The 15302-nt window shown below is 37.6% G+C and overlaps 1 protein-coding gene across 26 annotated transcripts in view; it reads right to left on the bottom strand.

The window, feature by feature from the left end:
* Positions 1-15302, bottom strand: part of LOC124132118 — a 239477-nt gene that overhangs the window by 150753 nt on the left and 73422 nt on the right. For 14 of the 26 annotated variants that reach the window (XM_048382600.1, XM_048382604.1, XM_048382610.1 and 11 more), the window contains 14 exons: positions 15034-15069; positions 13524-13562; positions 11776-12351; positions 11475-11552; positions 9515-9541; positions 8685-8862; positions 7056-7435; positions 6894-6917; positions 5190-5756; positions 3107-3151; positions 2125-2736; positions 1317-1883; positions 920-1021; positions 35-646 (listed from right to left, as the gene is read on the bottom strand). In XM_048382600.1, coding sequence (XP_048238557.1) covers positions 35-646; positions 920-1021; positions 1317-1883; positions 2125-2736; positions 3107-3151; positions 5190-5756; positions 6894-6917; positions 7056-7435; positions 8685-8862; positions 9515-9541; positions 11475-11552; positions 11776-12351; positions 13524-13562; positions 15034-15069 — 3843 coding nt within the window. Of the gene's footprint in view, positions 1-34; positions 647-919; positions 1022-1316; positions 1884-2124; positions 2737-3106; positions 3152-5189; positions 5757-6893; positions 6918-7055; positions 7436-8684; positions 8863-9468; positions 9473-9514; positions 9542-11474; positions 11553-11775; positions 12352-13523; positions 13563-15033; positions 15070-15302 lie in introns of all 26 variants that reach the window. The other 12 variants (XM_048382613.1, XM_048382615.1, XM_048382616.1 and 9 more) reach the window with 5 other exon arrangements.

Below are 15302 nucleotides of genomic sequence, written 5' to 3'. Positions count from 1 at the left end.
TAAGTTAAATTGAACTATAAACCTTGCAACTTACCTTGAACTTTTGGTGGTAATGTACGTGGAACTGGAGTAGTGACAACTGGACAAAATGAGGTGAATACTTTGTCTCGTAGACCTCTGAGCTCTTTGAAATCCTGTACTGTAAACCGATTCTCGTTAATGGGCCTGCTGGCTATTCCATCCAACTCAGTTGTGTCAGCCAAACCAATACCAATAGCATAGATGTGGATGCCTGCACCTCTTACAGACTCTGCTTCTGGAACTGTTCTCCTGGCATTGATGTTGGACACACCGTCAGTGATCACCACAGCCACATTCTTGACATCTGGTCGATCACCTCTTTCGGGAACATACATCTGGGTCCTCATTGTGTTCAGACCTCCAAAGGTGTTGGTGCTGCCATACTGGTATGGTATTCTGTCTATGGCAAGAAACACATCTCTCTTTGTTGCATATTCATTAAGGTGGAACTGGATGCTCACCTTGGTGCTATAAATGACTACACCAACTCGGACATTGCCATCATCGATGTTAGCCACGTAGAGGAAGTTCTTCAAGAAGTCCAACATGAGTTTGAAGTTGGGCTCTGTGACACTGGTGGAGGAGTCCAGAACAAAGACCAGATCCAGTTTGGTACTGGAACAATCTGATCAGAAACCATGAAATAATAATTCAGTAAAGTCACATGAGTTCCAATTATGTCAAAAACTAACATCTCATTCTTCTGAAAGAGTAGCGGTCAAGTAGTTAGATTATTCAAATAAGACTGATTCCATTCCTATTCTTATTCATATCTGACAAGGTGTTGAGGCTTCCTTATTTACATGACACTCAATTTTGTGATTTTCAGGATAAACAAGGAATGGTAAGAGATTCCACCTCATGATCATAATAAAACAGGTCGCTTAACCATACTTACCATCCACCTCAGGAGTAGTTGTTGTTGGAATAGTTGTTGTGGTTGTAGTAGTTGTTGTAGTTGTAGTGGTTGTAGTTGTGGTTGGGGCAAGGGTAGTCGTTACTGAAAAAGTATGTAGAAAACAACTTAAATATTTCATATCTTGATATAACATTGTCAAAATGGTTTGGATTGAAGATGCTTGAACAAATTGCACATATTGTGCAAGAATTTGCACAACATATTAATTCAGTTTTTTATTCAGATTAGTTTTTAGTTTGCATAAAATATACAGTTCAGCTGAACACTCATCCCTGGAATGAAAGGAAAAAACTCTGCTATGTATTTCTGTATACAACACAGGAATGAATTAACCAATAAACATACAAAGAGTATTGCAGATTTGAGAGCAGCATACCTGAACAAAAGGAAGAAAACACTTCATCTCGCAGACCAACAAGTTCATCAAAGTCCTGAACAGCAAATCGATTCTTCTCAATGGGTCTGCTTGCTATCCCATCCAACTCTGTTGTATCAGCCAAACCAATGCCAATGGCATATATATGGATTCCTTGCTCCCGCACCCTTTCAGCTTCAGGAATTGTTCTCCTAGAATTTATGTTTGAAACACCATCAGTGATGACAATGGCAACATTGTCAACATCTGGTCGGTCTCCTGTCCTTGGAGTGAACATCTGAGTCCTCATAGTGTTCAGTCCTCCATAGGTATTTGTACTTCCATACTGATAAGGTATTTGGTCTATGGCTACATAAACCTGGCGCTTGGATGTGTACTGACTCATTTGGAACTGGATGCTAACTTTGGTGCTGTAGATCACTACACCAACACGAACATTGCCATCATCAATGTTGGCTACATACAGAAAGTGTTTAAGGAAATCTTTCATGAGAATGAAATTCTTCTCTGTGACACTGGTGGAGGTATCCAGAACAAAGACAAGATCCAGTTTGGCATAGGAACAGTCTGAAGAAACAAGACAATATCAAACTTGATGAATTAACAACTAACTGGGGTTCAAATAGTTTTAAATGAAGCTAAAAGAAACCCATAGACAGATATCATTCATATGATTACAACATGATGCCAAAACCTTTCAAGGATTTCTGAATGCAAACCAAACATTACAAATAACAGAACCTTTGTAATGAAATATACCTGCGATTTCTAGTATAAGTTAAATTGAACTATAAACCATGCAACTTACCTTGAACTTTTGGTGGTAATGTACGTGGAACTGGAGTAGTGACAACTGGACAAAACGAGGTGAATACTTTGTCTCGTAGACCTCTGAGCTCTTTGAAATCCTGTACTGTAAACCGATTCTCGTTAATGGGCCTGCTGGCTATTCCATCCAACTCAGTTGTGTCAGCCAAACCAATACCAATAGCATAGATGTGGATGCCTGCACCTCTTACAGACTCTGCTTCTGGAACTGTTCTCCTGGCATTGATGTTGGACACACCGTCAGTGATCACCACAGCCACATTCTTGACATCTGGTCGATCACCTCTTTCGGGAACATACATCTGGGTCCTCATTGTGTTCAGACCTCCAAAGGTGTTGGTGCTGCCATACTGGTATGGTATTCTGTCTATGGCAAGAAACACATCTCTCTTTGTTGCATATTCATTAAGGTGGAACTGGATGCTCACCTTGGTGCTATAAATGACTACACCAACTCGGACATTGCCATCATCGATGTTAGCCACGTAGAGGAAGTTCTTCAAGAAGTCCAACATGAGTTTGAAGTTGGGCTCTGTGACACTGGTGGAGGAGTCCAGAACAAAGACCAGATCCAGTTTGGTACTGGAACAATCTGATCAGAAACCATGAAATAATAATTCAGAACTAGAAAAGTGTTTGCTATATATGCAAATGCAGAAGCAGCCTCATCCCTACCATTTTCTGAATGCCCTAAGCTACTTAGAATGCCCAGCTGATACTACAGTAGTGGCCCAATTACGATCCTTATTCAACTTCACTCAAGAATATAATAGTATTCTATGTATGAAAGACAAAATGATAATAATTTGTATGGGCCATGACCAGTTGCAGGAATGATACTTTAATTTTGTCATATATTTTCTCTTGTCTGTGGAAAATATATACAACCTGGTATAAGCAAAATTAACACTGACATGGTTTGAAAGATGCTGAATAAACTATGATTATATTAATAGACTTACCATCACTCTTTGGTTGGGTTGTGACAGGTACTGAAGGTCTTTCAACTGAAACACAGCAGAAGATTACAAACCTTTGTTACAGAATTTAAACTGAAACACCTAGCACATTCTGACTGAAAAATATCTCATTTACATTGGTCACTGAAAGATAGTTTCTGAACAATATAATATATCATGTTACAATGTACCAGTACTTAAGAAAACAATGATTTATTGATGGCAAAAATGGAACTACATTTGAGTTTCAAGATCTGGAAAAGTAGGAAAACTTGTCACTGATATTTTGGAAACTGACAAGAAAAGTACTTATGAATGGGAAATTATATCTTCATGTTAACAGCCAACATATTTGTCAACAGAAATTTCATACTACATATTTCTAACATCAACCTTACACAATATACATATGAAATACATATGAAAATGTCTTTGGTACTTCAAAAACAAAGCTTATATGTGTCATTACAAGATGATAACAGATTTAGACTCCATTTGTACATCCATATCTTTTAACTAGTTTAGACAAAAACACATGTAGTGCTTCTTTTCAAATTTAAACTACCTGATCTATATTTTATTGATAGATATGGAGATATGTACTACACTGAATACTGATATATTGTTACTCAATAAAGTCACCAATTGGCCAACTTCTTTCCCTGGTTTACTCTCGCTGTTAACATTTACATGATGAAAGGTGAAAAGTAATTTTTTTTATAGAAGTCATTCTCTTATTAAACTGATTCATACCTCAAGATCACATAAACACATTTCACATTTATGAAATTCCAGAGACATCATGACAATCATCGCATCTGATGACAAGGAAACAGATCAATAACGTGATTCACATGTCAAAATATATCACACTGCTGATTTCACTCTAACATCCATGACCCATGGTTTTAACTTGACTTACAAAAGTAAGTTTACAGGCGACCAAATAATTAATTTCAAGGGTACTTGCAGGCAGTATGAGGGTCCTGTAAAGTAATGAAATGGTGTAGTGTACTGTACACTTTGATAATTACTTTAGAGCCTGGAATGCCTCAGTGATCATGTGGACAGTGGTCATGACTGATAGCTGAAATAACAGACACCCATAACTTCTCCTGATACTCTGTAGGTACAATGAATATTAATGTCCCTCGGAACACAGTATATTTTTTGCAGTGTCTATTCTCTACAGACGTAAAACCCGGATAACCGGTATTTTGTTCTCACTGCAGGAAAAACAAAAACAATTGTCCAGTGTTAAAGTTATCCTCTCAGCAAGAAGAACCTTATTCTTTTAAAATGGTTTGCCCATATGTCAAAATAATATGAGTAAATGACAAGGAGAGAAAAATACTCCAGAAGTCATAGCATAAAGTTGGCTATCAACAACACAACCCCCTTGGTTCATAATCATACTTAGTTTGTGGCTAAATAGTGAAAACTCTGCCATTATGGAAAACAATTACCCAACTCACTAACCCATGGTAAGTGCTGTTCTATTCAGGAGATTAAGTCCATTACCTAATCACAGTCCTTTGCTTAGTATGTCAGAAAGATTTGATTGTTAACACTATTTCTGATATACTATAAAACAGGCAGCTGTGATGTATTTTGCTTGTGAAACTGTTTGACATTCACATTGAGAAATTCTCTCACTCATAAACAATAACAGATTGATTACAAAGATATCTAAAAACATCTATATATGTATATAAAGACAATGTGAATATAATGACATGTAGATATATATATGTATATATATGGACATTGATGTATATATTGTATATTATTAAAGCCATTCCCAGCATGCAACAATTATTAGACATCTGAACCTACACCAGCTGTTCCTGGTGAAGTGAAGGACGTGAAAACACAGTGTGCAATACCCGCAACCAGTGCTGAGACAGGGGTTAAACAATGAAACACCTCCGCTGCAACCAGAGCTCAAATCAACGACGTTAGCAAGCAGACATCAAACATCCCAGAATGATCTGGTCTGTTCTGATCCTGCCCGACAAGTGGGCGGAGAAACAGACGATGTGTTAGGTCACATGATGACGAGGACACCTATTGGCGTAGCTCCTACCTGGACATACGGATGTGAACACCTTTTCCTTGAGGGTCTGTAGCTCTTTGAAATCCTGGACTATGAATCGGTTCTGTTCAATGGGATGAGATGCCATACCATCAAGTTCCCTGGTTTCTGCTATACCTATACCAATAGCATAGATCTTGATGCCTGCCTTTCGGGCCTCTTCAGCTTCAGGGATGGTCTGGCGGGCGTTAATGTTAGATACGCCATCTGTTAGGACAATTGCGACATTAGGGACATCAGACCGGTCTCCAGTTCGAGCTGTGAACATCTCCTCTCGCATTGCTCTCAAACCTCCAGCAGTGTTGGTGCTGCCATACACATAGGGGATGTTGTCTATGGCTGTCATCAATTCACTCTTGGTGGAGTAGGCATTCATGTGAAACTCTACCTGAACTTTAGTGCTGTAGAGGACTACACCGACTCGGACATTGCCATTGTCAACATCAGCATAATCTAGGAAATCTTTCAAGAAATCCAAGACCAGCTTGAAATTTGGTTCTGTTACACTTGTGGATGAGTCAAGGACAAAAACCAGATCCAGTTTGGCATTCAAGCAGTCTGCAAAAAATGAGGGGTGAGGATGAATTGACTAGGCACTAAGATAAAGTCTACACAGACTCCTACCTTCTGCTGTGACTGTTCGTTGCAGCCTTCAGAGTGGCCATCAGGACCAGCAGCAGTCACTTCTCCAGCTTCTTCCTCCTCTGCATCCTCCATCGGGTCCATGAGGTTAAAACACTACTCTAATATTTCAGACACATTGCCATAGCAACTCAAGAATGGTACCAAAGAAATGAATTAAAGTCAACATACATGTGCTGAAAGATTTGGATCTGATTGCTGTTACAGAAAATGAATAACGGAAAATGGTTAAATTCCTCCAATTATTTTTAAAGGTACAGCAAATTTTGATGTGTAAAGCTGAGTCAAGATCTTTTTACTTGAATCATGTTCATAAAACCAAAACTTTCAGCTTAAAAAACGAGTATAATAATGTTAATGCTTGTCATCGCCTGATTTTTTCCGAATTGCAATACTTACTGAATTGTAGCACTTTCTTACAAGTGTGTCATTTACTGTATTTACATCTCAGGAGACAAAAGCTAAAACATTACTAATACTTGTTTCATTTGGGAGCATATTTGACTATTCTACAGTTACATTCCATCTCTAATCAGCTAGTGATCTTGAGGGGCTGCATCCACGATTGCTAAAATCACTGAAAGAAAAGACATTCTCTCCAATGGTACTTTCAACATGGACAGGTCAACAAGCACTTGACCTGCACTATTATTCAGTTTTGTTCTAAAGTTAATTTAAGTAATATATTTATACTTCATAATTTCAGCAGCTATTAATAACATCAGACAAATAACCCTTACTTGTGATGCCATGTTTTTGGAAAAAGTCAATATAACCTTGATTGTATGAGTGCTTCAAAACCTGGCATGTTAGTATGAATGTACCATTGGTTTCGAAAGGTTTGCACATGAACCCCATGCTGTTCATCCCAATTTTGTCAGGAAGTAGCACATGGGTATGCAGTGGTTAGTTCCAAAAGCTTCATGAAACAGGATAGACTGTTAGCCATAATGGGAAATTATGTATAGCAAGGGAAGCTACGTTTAACCATGTGACCCAGGGGCAGAGAACTACCGTAACTGTAGTCCACTATCTCATGGTCACATTACTTACTATCCGTCTTGCCTTTGGCCCGGACTGAAAAGAAAAGAAAAGAATGAAAGGATATGGTATTCAGTAAGAGTATTTAGAATGAAAGAGCTTCTTCATCATTAAGATAGAAATCTCAAATCAATATTTCAAGAACAAAAACATTTCATTTTAGAAGTCACTCACAGGCCTGAATTGATCTTCGGACAGAGTCTCCATTCCTCTCGAGCTCAGCATAGTCTGACACTGTGTGGATGTTGTTGGTATCTACTGCAGCCATCTCCAGCTGCGACTTGTCTGATAGGCCCACCCCCACAGTGTACACCCCGATACATGCTGCCTTCATCTGATCTGCCTCTGCACTGATGGCAGCACGAGGCTGATTGGCTGTAGTGTCAGTCACAAGGATAACACCATTAGGTACACCATCACGGTCACCATTAGCGGACGTGAACATCTTTTCTCGGATAGTTCTCAGCATTCTTGGTAGGTTGAAACTGCGAGTACGGGCTACTCTCTTTGTGAGTTGGTTGATGGCGTCTGTGACATCCATAGTGGAGGAATATCTAGAGCATTGTAAAAAAACCAACTCTTCAGATACAAATAGAAACACCTAATCACATTAAGCCCCAAATTATCATTTTCATTGTGTAATGCAAAACAAAAAACAAAAAGATCCAAGGGAATGAGTTGTGATGAGTTATCTGTAACATAATGATTGAGTCAGGTTTAATTAATCAAGAGGGTCAATCAGTATTTTTGAAGAATTAGAAAATAATCACCACAATGCGAGAAATGTTTTTGATGAATGAATGATGAATTACAGAATTACAGATACTATTATTTCTGAATCACTGGCAAGTCATCTACAGTAAACTACGGTTATAACGAACGCAAAGGGACCATTAATTTTAGTTCGTTATAACCGTAGTTCGTTATAGGCATATATACAGCATACATATATCAAATGGCCGGGACTAGAAAATAAGTTTGTTATATCCGTCAGTTCGTTATAAGCTAGTTCGTTATAAACATAGTTCACTGTATATTTTGTCAATGGATCTTTTTGAAATGGGGCAGTAGAAAAGCCTGGTGGTTAAAGCCGATGGCACACACATGGGTACACAGAGAAGCCCATACTCATGTACTCTTTTAAAAATGAGGAAAAATGTGGGTCTGTCATTTAGTAAGGTCAACCAACTGTTCTAACAACATCACATGAAAACATCTTTGATGTCATCAACCATAGATGATATCATCTTCAATTGTCAGAAGCAATGCCCTGATCTGACTAGGGCTGGCACGATTCATTGATGTATTGATGCATCACAAAACGATACTCCTACCCTTAGATCAGTTCATATATGTCTCAAATCTGTTTTGACTTAAAAAAACTCAATTATGTTCTTTATGAACAAGTCTGTTAATATGTTGAACTCGGGTTAGCATTACAAGCATACTTGGGCTAGCCTATCACATGAAAAAATGGAAAATCTGATTGCATAATAGTTAGTTAAACACAAACCAGTCAACAGTAACCTCTTGTTAGCCGTGCCACATGAACATGTAGAATTTAATGCAACAACAGTGCAAATTAAGCAACTTGATACATCATATCATAACTCGGGTAAATCAATATGTATGTATCAATATTGTGTCACCCCTAATCTAAAGTCATGATGCTGTGTATGAGGCTGCCTAAAAATAATAAAACAGTGGGCATGAAGGAGGGTGAATAAAAAAATTTACATTGAGAAAATAACTTGTCTTAGTCTAGATACATGTAGTTACGAGGTAATACAAGAAAGTACATACCTGCTTAGTTGGAATGGAGTATAACCACCATCAACAAAGAAGCCGAGACGGACATTGCCAGACTCTACATCTGCTGATTGCACCAAAGATACCAAGTATGTTTTCAATTTGTCAAAATTCTGTCTGGATCCCTTTGGATTGAAGTAGATGGCAAAGATGATGTCAGCCTGAGGGCTAGCTGTAGCAGAGAAGGGAAACAGGTTTGATTATGTGAGTGAGTAAATGGGATATATCAAGGGTTTTATTGTGTATTTTTCAAAAATTGCACATGAAAATGACTTCCGGAGTCAGAGTCAGCATAAGATTTGAAATTAAGGCATCAGTTATTTGTTTCTTAGACCACTTTTAATAAAGTGACAATGCAGTGGACAATTTGTTTTAGGTCGGCATGAATGGTTTCAAAATTGATATATTTAAGGGAAACGTGAAATAGTGAAGTTTTTATGCCATTGTTACAAAATGAACTTACTATTATATAGAAATTACAATGTTCTCTTATGGATGAAACATTCCATCATACTACAAATGTCAAACACTGTTGATGATACCTATGCAAGACTGTTGACACAGTGAATGATTTTCCTAAATGACTCATCAGCAAAAAGTAAATTGGTGTTTGAGTAAAGGGGCTTCTACCACAATAACAGTTAAACAAAATACCTTAGATTTCGAAAATACTTATCTTCGAAAAAGTGAAATACTCCTAATCTACACAAACAGCCAACCTTTAGTATAAAGTTGAGTTCAGTGTAGTTTACATCATACAATAGCAGCACTGCACTTTGTATCTATATGTTCATATATTGGCAAGGGTTTTGTCTTTCACTTACAGGCCAAAGATGCACCACAAGCAGGTCCTGAAAAGATCCAAGAGATATTGTGAGAACAGAGCGCAATAATCATTAAATTTTCGGTGAGTATCAACATTCAGAAGATCTTATTGCTAAAGATCTTAAACAATTAAAGTGATAACAGAGTGTGTTTTAGGTTCTGTGTGTTAATCATGAACAGTTACAAAGATAATGTTAGATCAAAATAAAATGTTAATTTTAACATGTCACAAACATGAAAGATTCATCCTAAAATCTAAAGAATGAAACAATTACATTTCCTGTGTTAGCTGTTTGAAAGAAGAAGCAAAGATTAGACTTTACAGGGACATGATCTAAAAACATCTACATTTCCTAGAACTTAGTGCAAAGGCTTACCTTTCAATCAATCAGAGACACTTGAATAACTCTTTACAAAAACATGCAAGGATTATTCTATTTTATAATTGCGTATACTTTACTATATATCCACTGAGGTATACAGCCTTAGTGTAATTGTCATGCTCTGTTTATCTATTGACAATACATAAAACAAACACAACACTTACACTGGACAACATTTTACAACATACAAACAAACCAATATTTGAACACCATTTCACAATATACAAACAAACAAACAAATACATGTATGTAGATACACATAAATAGTTAACATCACAAGGATGAATAACTCCATTCAAAACAACATACTAACCTTCATTATAAAAAGTTGGAGAACAGTTAGTAGAAATGATATTTAAATAAGGGAAACGATCAGTCCTGTATAAAAAACAATTATCATAAGGGTGAAAACATCATTCACAATAAAAGAAACAATGTGCTTACATACAGTGTAACACGTGAACAGTCAGTGTAATACACAAGCATCCAGTAAGAGACAACACAGAACATTGAAGTCCAAAACAGACGTCAAATCCAGCGTGGATGTTGAAATGTGCCAAGTGCTATCAGTGCAACTGCCTTGAATTGGCCTGGAAAAGAGCTAGAGATGACATGTAGTGACGTGATTACATCAAACCAGAGATGTCACTCCCATGCAAGATAATCCATGACACACACAATGTAGACATACTTAGTTCATATCATGCAGAAACACAACTGGTGCTTCTTCTTCAACATTTTCAAATTTCATGCACTGGCTTGGGTCTTGAAAATCCACAGTGAATAGGGTATGAAGTTGAAAAAAAGGGGATACCCGATAACTCATGCAGCTGAATAAAATCCTCCTTGTTGATGACTGATCCGAGTTTAGACTCATGCAGATTTGGGTAATGTGGCATACTCAGTCACTGAACTACCGTCTATATTGTAGTCCACATAATGTATGCACAAACTGGTTAACTGTTTCAAATGCATCATGCGTCCATGGTGTTGAAGTAACTGAACTAGGACACTTCAAAGGTGACATGCGCATTGCAGCACAATCTCCTATAATGGATATGACAATTGAATTAGAAGTGACTGATCTCTAGATGCTTTCATGCCAGTCTTCTGTCTACCTACATCACTCAGCAGACAATCCAGTTTGATATTCAAATTCAGCTGCAGCTTTCATAGTATACTAAACCTGGACGTCTGAACCAATAACCATGCAGCATCCAGCTTTATACATGTATGTATTCTTGCTGCTACATCAGATACTGGCAGATTATGTGATTATATGAACATGTGAATAATCACTTTCAATGTGTCGATCTATCTAAGTCGTGGTGAGTGAGACGAACTTCATGCATCATACTGTCAAACAGAACTCTTCATTCTAGTGCTGCCAACTGCTCAACTATGTGATCCTGCTTCTATGTGAGTCACTGTACTTCTCAACTTGGTGAGTGCTTCAAAACCATGCAGCGGTCATTCTGCTACATCTCGCCATCATGTGATGCATGTGATCACAGGTTTGCTCATGATGCAGATCAGGCAAGACAACTCTCCCTGCTTGCTAGTCTCTATGACTGACCTGGTTTGGGTGTTACCACTCCTGTTGGTTTTGTTGTCTGAGGTCCCCTTGTTGGAGGTTTACGTGGGGTTGAACTCACTGGAGTAAATGTGTATGCATCAGATTCATTCCCTTCCATGACAAAATTATACAGAAATAAAAATAAATCAATAGGAATATGGAAGTGAATATGCCTTAACATTAGAGATGTTTTGATATCATTAACCCACAAAATGAAAATCAAAAGTATTCATCCAGTAAATTCAACTGAGGTTATGCCACAGTGAGCAGTATGATTGAGAGCTATCCCTTCTTCACTTACAGGCATTCACGACAGCACCAACAGTTTTCTTGACAGCAGGGCCAAGGTTGCCATACTTTGGAACATATGTGGAGTACGAAGCAGCTGGCTGACTTGCTGCACTTCCAAGTTCCCTTTGGTTTGCTTTCCCCAGACCAATAGTGAATATCTGTGTTCCAGCTGCCTTCAGCTTGTTGGCTTCAGCGATGAAACCTGCAGGTTTGATATTGGTTCTTGTGTCTGTTATGAGTATGACAGCATTTGGAACACCTGGACGGTCACCCTTAGCTGCAGAGAATACTTGTGTTCTGACAGTGCTCAGAGCTTTTCCTCCATCAACCTTTGCAATTCGCTGCCTTGGACTGATTGATTTAGAGATTGCAGAAAGCACTTTGGCTTTTGAGTTATGCTGGTTGAGATTAAACATTGTTGTGACTTTCCTTCCATAGTTTACAAGTGCCACTCGGACAGCTCCTCCATCTATATCAGCATTGCTCAGTAAGCTCTTCACAAATCTGATGAAATTGGATCTGATGTCCTTTGGTTTGGTTGATTTGCCAAACTGGTAGACAATAGCAATATCTGCCTCTCCACTATCTGAAATAGGTCAACATTTGACTGTCAGCATACAATATGATTCAACACTGACATGATAAACTTTATGTGACTATCACCATACAGAACTCATATGGTAAGAAGGTCACAAAAGAGTTATTTTCACAGAGCATCAGAAGCTACTTAAGGTCAAATAATAGCAGGAATGTGATGCTTCAAGATAACATCATGAATGAAAGATGTGTCCAAACTGTATGACTGAAGACACAGAAGGACACTACAGTCGAAGAGAAAGCTTGATGTCATACTTAATACATGAGGAACATGAGGATTTATAGAAACCTACACATGATTCAGAGAAGGGAAGAGAAAGGAAAGTGATCAAGAGCCTTGAAGAAGACTCTCAGACATGTGCTGATACTTGCTGTTTGAGCTGTACATTTGGGCGTATTATAACAACTGCTACAGCAGTGAGACTATGTAAGGCAAGACTGAGTGAAGAAGGCACTGAATTTGTAGGATGTAGTAATGGGAGATGACATTGCTGTCAGTGCCCCAGAGTCAGAATGATCAGGACTGATGGGGCTGAGCATGGGACCATGATGAACCGACAGATGGATGACCAGTCCAATTATGATGATCATAATAGATGGCAATGGCATATTAGCCATAGTTAGAGGATCTGGTCAACAAATATTATTACCAATGGTCAGTTGGGAGAAGTGATAAGGAGGACACGGTGGTATCAGAATGTCAGGTTTGAGGCTTTGGGATAGATGGATATTGATGAAATGGGAATTTCAAGATGGAAAGAGGATGGGACCTGGGATGGAGATAGGATTTGAGCTGAAAATTGGGGTTTTGGATGTAGATGGAGAAGAAAAATCTGAATGGGGTATAGATGGCTTTTGGGACTGATAGATGTTAAGAAGATGGGGATGGACGGGTAGGGGTTGCTTCCTGCTTGGGTCTTGTAAATTACATTTAGGGATAAGCATTGTGGGATGAACATTAAAAGAATTGGAGAAATAAAAATTGACACGAAAAGTTTCTTGTGAGATTGAATTGTTAACATTTTAGGCATATGGGACAGATTTAGGAGATGGGACGGGTGCCTGGATGGGAATGAGCTCGAGGAGTGAAGTTGGGGAGTGTCAGCATCAGAGTGTGAATAATGGGAGAGAACACATTGTCTTGATAAGACAAGTACTCACTTGCAAGAGTTAAAGGTTCATCAGCACCTGGAATGTCCTCTGAAAATAGGTAGCATATATGCATGACACATATACAATGTCCTCACCAAGCTACCATCAGAAAAAATATCACATAAAGACTTGACACAAGATCTGGCATATGTCACATGTGGGAGTTTGCCATTTTCCCTGTACTCAAACTAATTTGGGGGCAAATGTCAAATGTTTTCGTAGTTAATACCAATAATTATAAATACAATAACAACATGCTGTACACATGCGATACATTCGAGAAAACACATGTATTTCACAACTGACAAGTCAAAACGTCATTTAACCTGCAATAAAAAAGGAAAAAAAACCACACATTTCAACATCACAGTATAGTAATTCATTACATAGTTTCATGTAGACAAAACACATCTATCAGAAGAAAGGTCAGGAAATTCACGAAGTGTTCAGTCAACTATCACAACAGAAAATTTGCATGCAAAAAGCATTTCTGGTTAGTAAACAGTGTATGATAATAGTACAATATATCAAATATAGAACAAACAAGAACATTTGCCTACGACATATAACACAGAACAATACTTATCATAATATCTTCAGCATAAACCATTTTGCTTACTGATTCAACCTTTGTTCACATGTCTTACAAAATGGTGAGCAGCCTCCTACATGTAATTCTATGGATATCAAAATCACAGTGCATTTTGCACCTGGAGTAAAATAAACCACTCAAAATTTGCTAAGGACCAAACCTTTGACTACAGATGACTACTTTGGTCTTCAGCAAATGTTGTGTAGTATTTGTGACCAGTGGCAGTTTATTAGGCAGTGAGTCCCCCCACCTACTTAAACTATTCAGAAACTATGGCTTATGCCTGAGATATTACAGTTTTCTGAAAACACTAACAGACCTCTTATATACACACTGATTGGCATAAGAAATTATGCATAATTTTCTTCTTAAAAGTTGATAAATGTATCTGTTAATCTAATCATATGTATATTTTAGCTAATATATTGCTATTTTAATTTTCAGTTATCCTATGGAGATTTTATCCTTTGAATGGTAATTTTAGTGTTACAGAAACAGAAATACCTCTATCAATCTCTTTATTACACATTATACTGTGAATAATTATCATCTCCTTACTTAATTCATAACTGAAACAACTGAGGTCATGTGTGTGAATGAGTATTGTCCGTGGGAATGCAAAGCTTGGGTAGGAACATTTCCATGAGGGAAAGCCACGACAAGCTGGGAAATAACATCCACAAAGGTGATGGCACGATAAACGCTGACTCATATTTACCTGTTCGTTATTTTGTAATGTCTCACTAATGTTAACCCTTTTTAATATAGGATTATTAAATTAATTGTCTGTCAATGATTTTCAGATATAGCCCTCTTATATAACTGTTTTAAATTAAAATATTTGATTCTCTTTCTAAAAAAACCCAAAAAAACCTCTGGTTAAGTTTATGATTTGATATGTATGCTTGAACATGCATCTTTGTTTACCTGGATTTGCTGTCACACCAGGTGGTCCATCTCTCACTGAAAAAACAAAGTTTGAAAATATGAAATGTGGGTGAAATTTGCTGATAGATTTGGAAATCAACTGCAAGAAACAAAAATAAATACCAGTAGTCATGGGTCTCTGTAGCTAACAATCCAAAGTAATTAACAGACTTAAAATTTGTCAGATTATTTTCCTGACAATAATACTGTGATCATCTGTGAGATATACATATCACTACCAATGTATTGAAATGATCAGAATAACAATT

This window comes from Haliotis rufescens, unplaced genomic scaffold (assembly GCF_023055435.1).
Source record: "Haliotis rufescens isolate VD_foot unplaced genomic scaffold, xgHalRufe1.0.p SCAF_4, whole genome shotgun sequence".
In the NCBI taxonomy this organism is placed as follows: Eukaryota; Metazoa; Mollusca; class Gastropoda; order Lepetellida; family Haliotidae; genus Haliotis; species Haliotis rufescens.
This window is presented reverse-complemented; position numbering and strand designations above follow the sequence as displayed.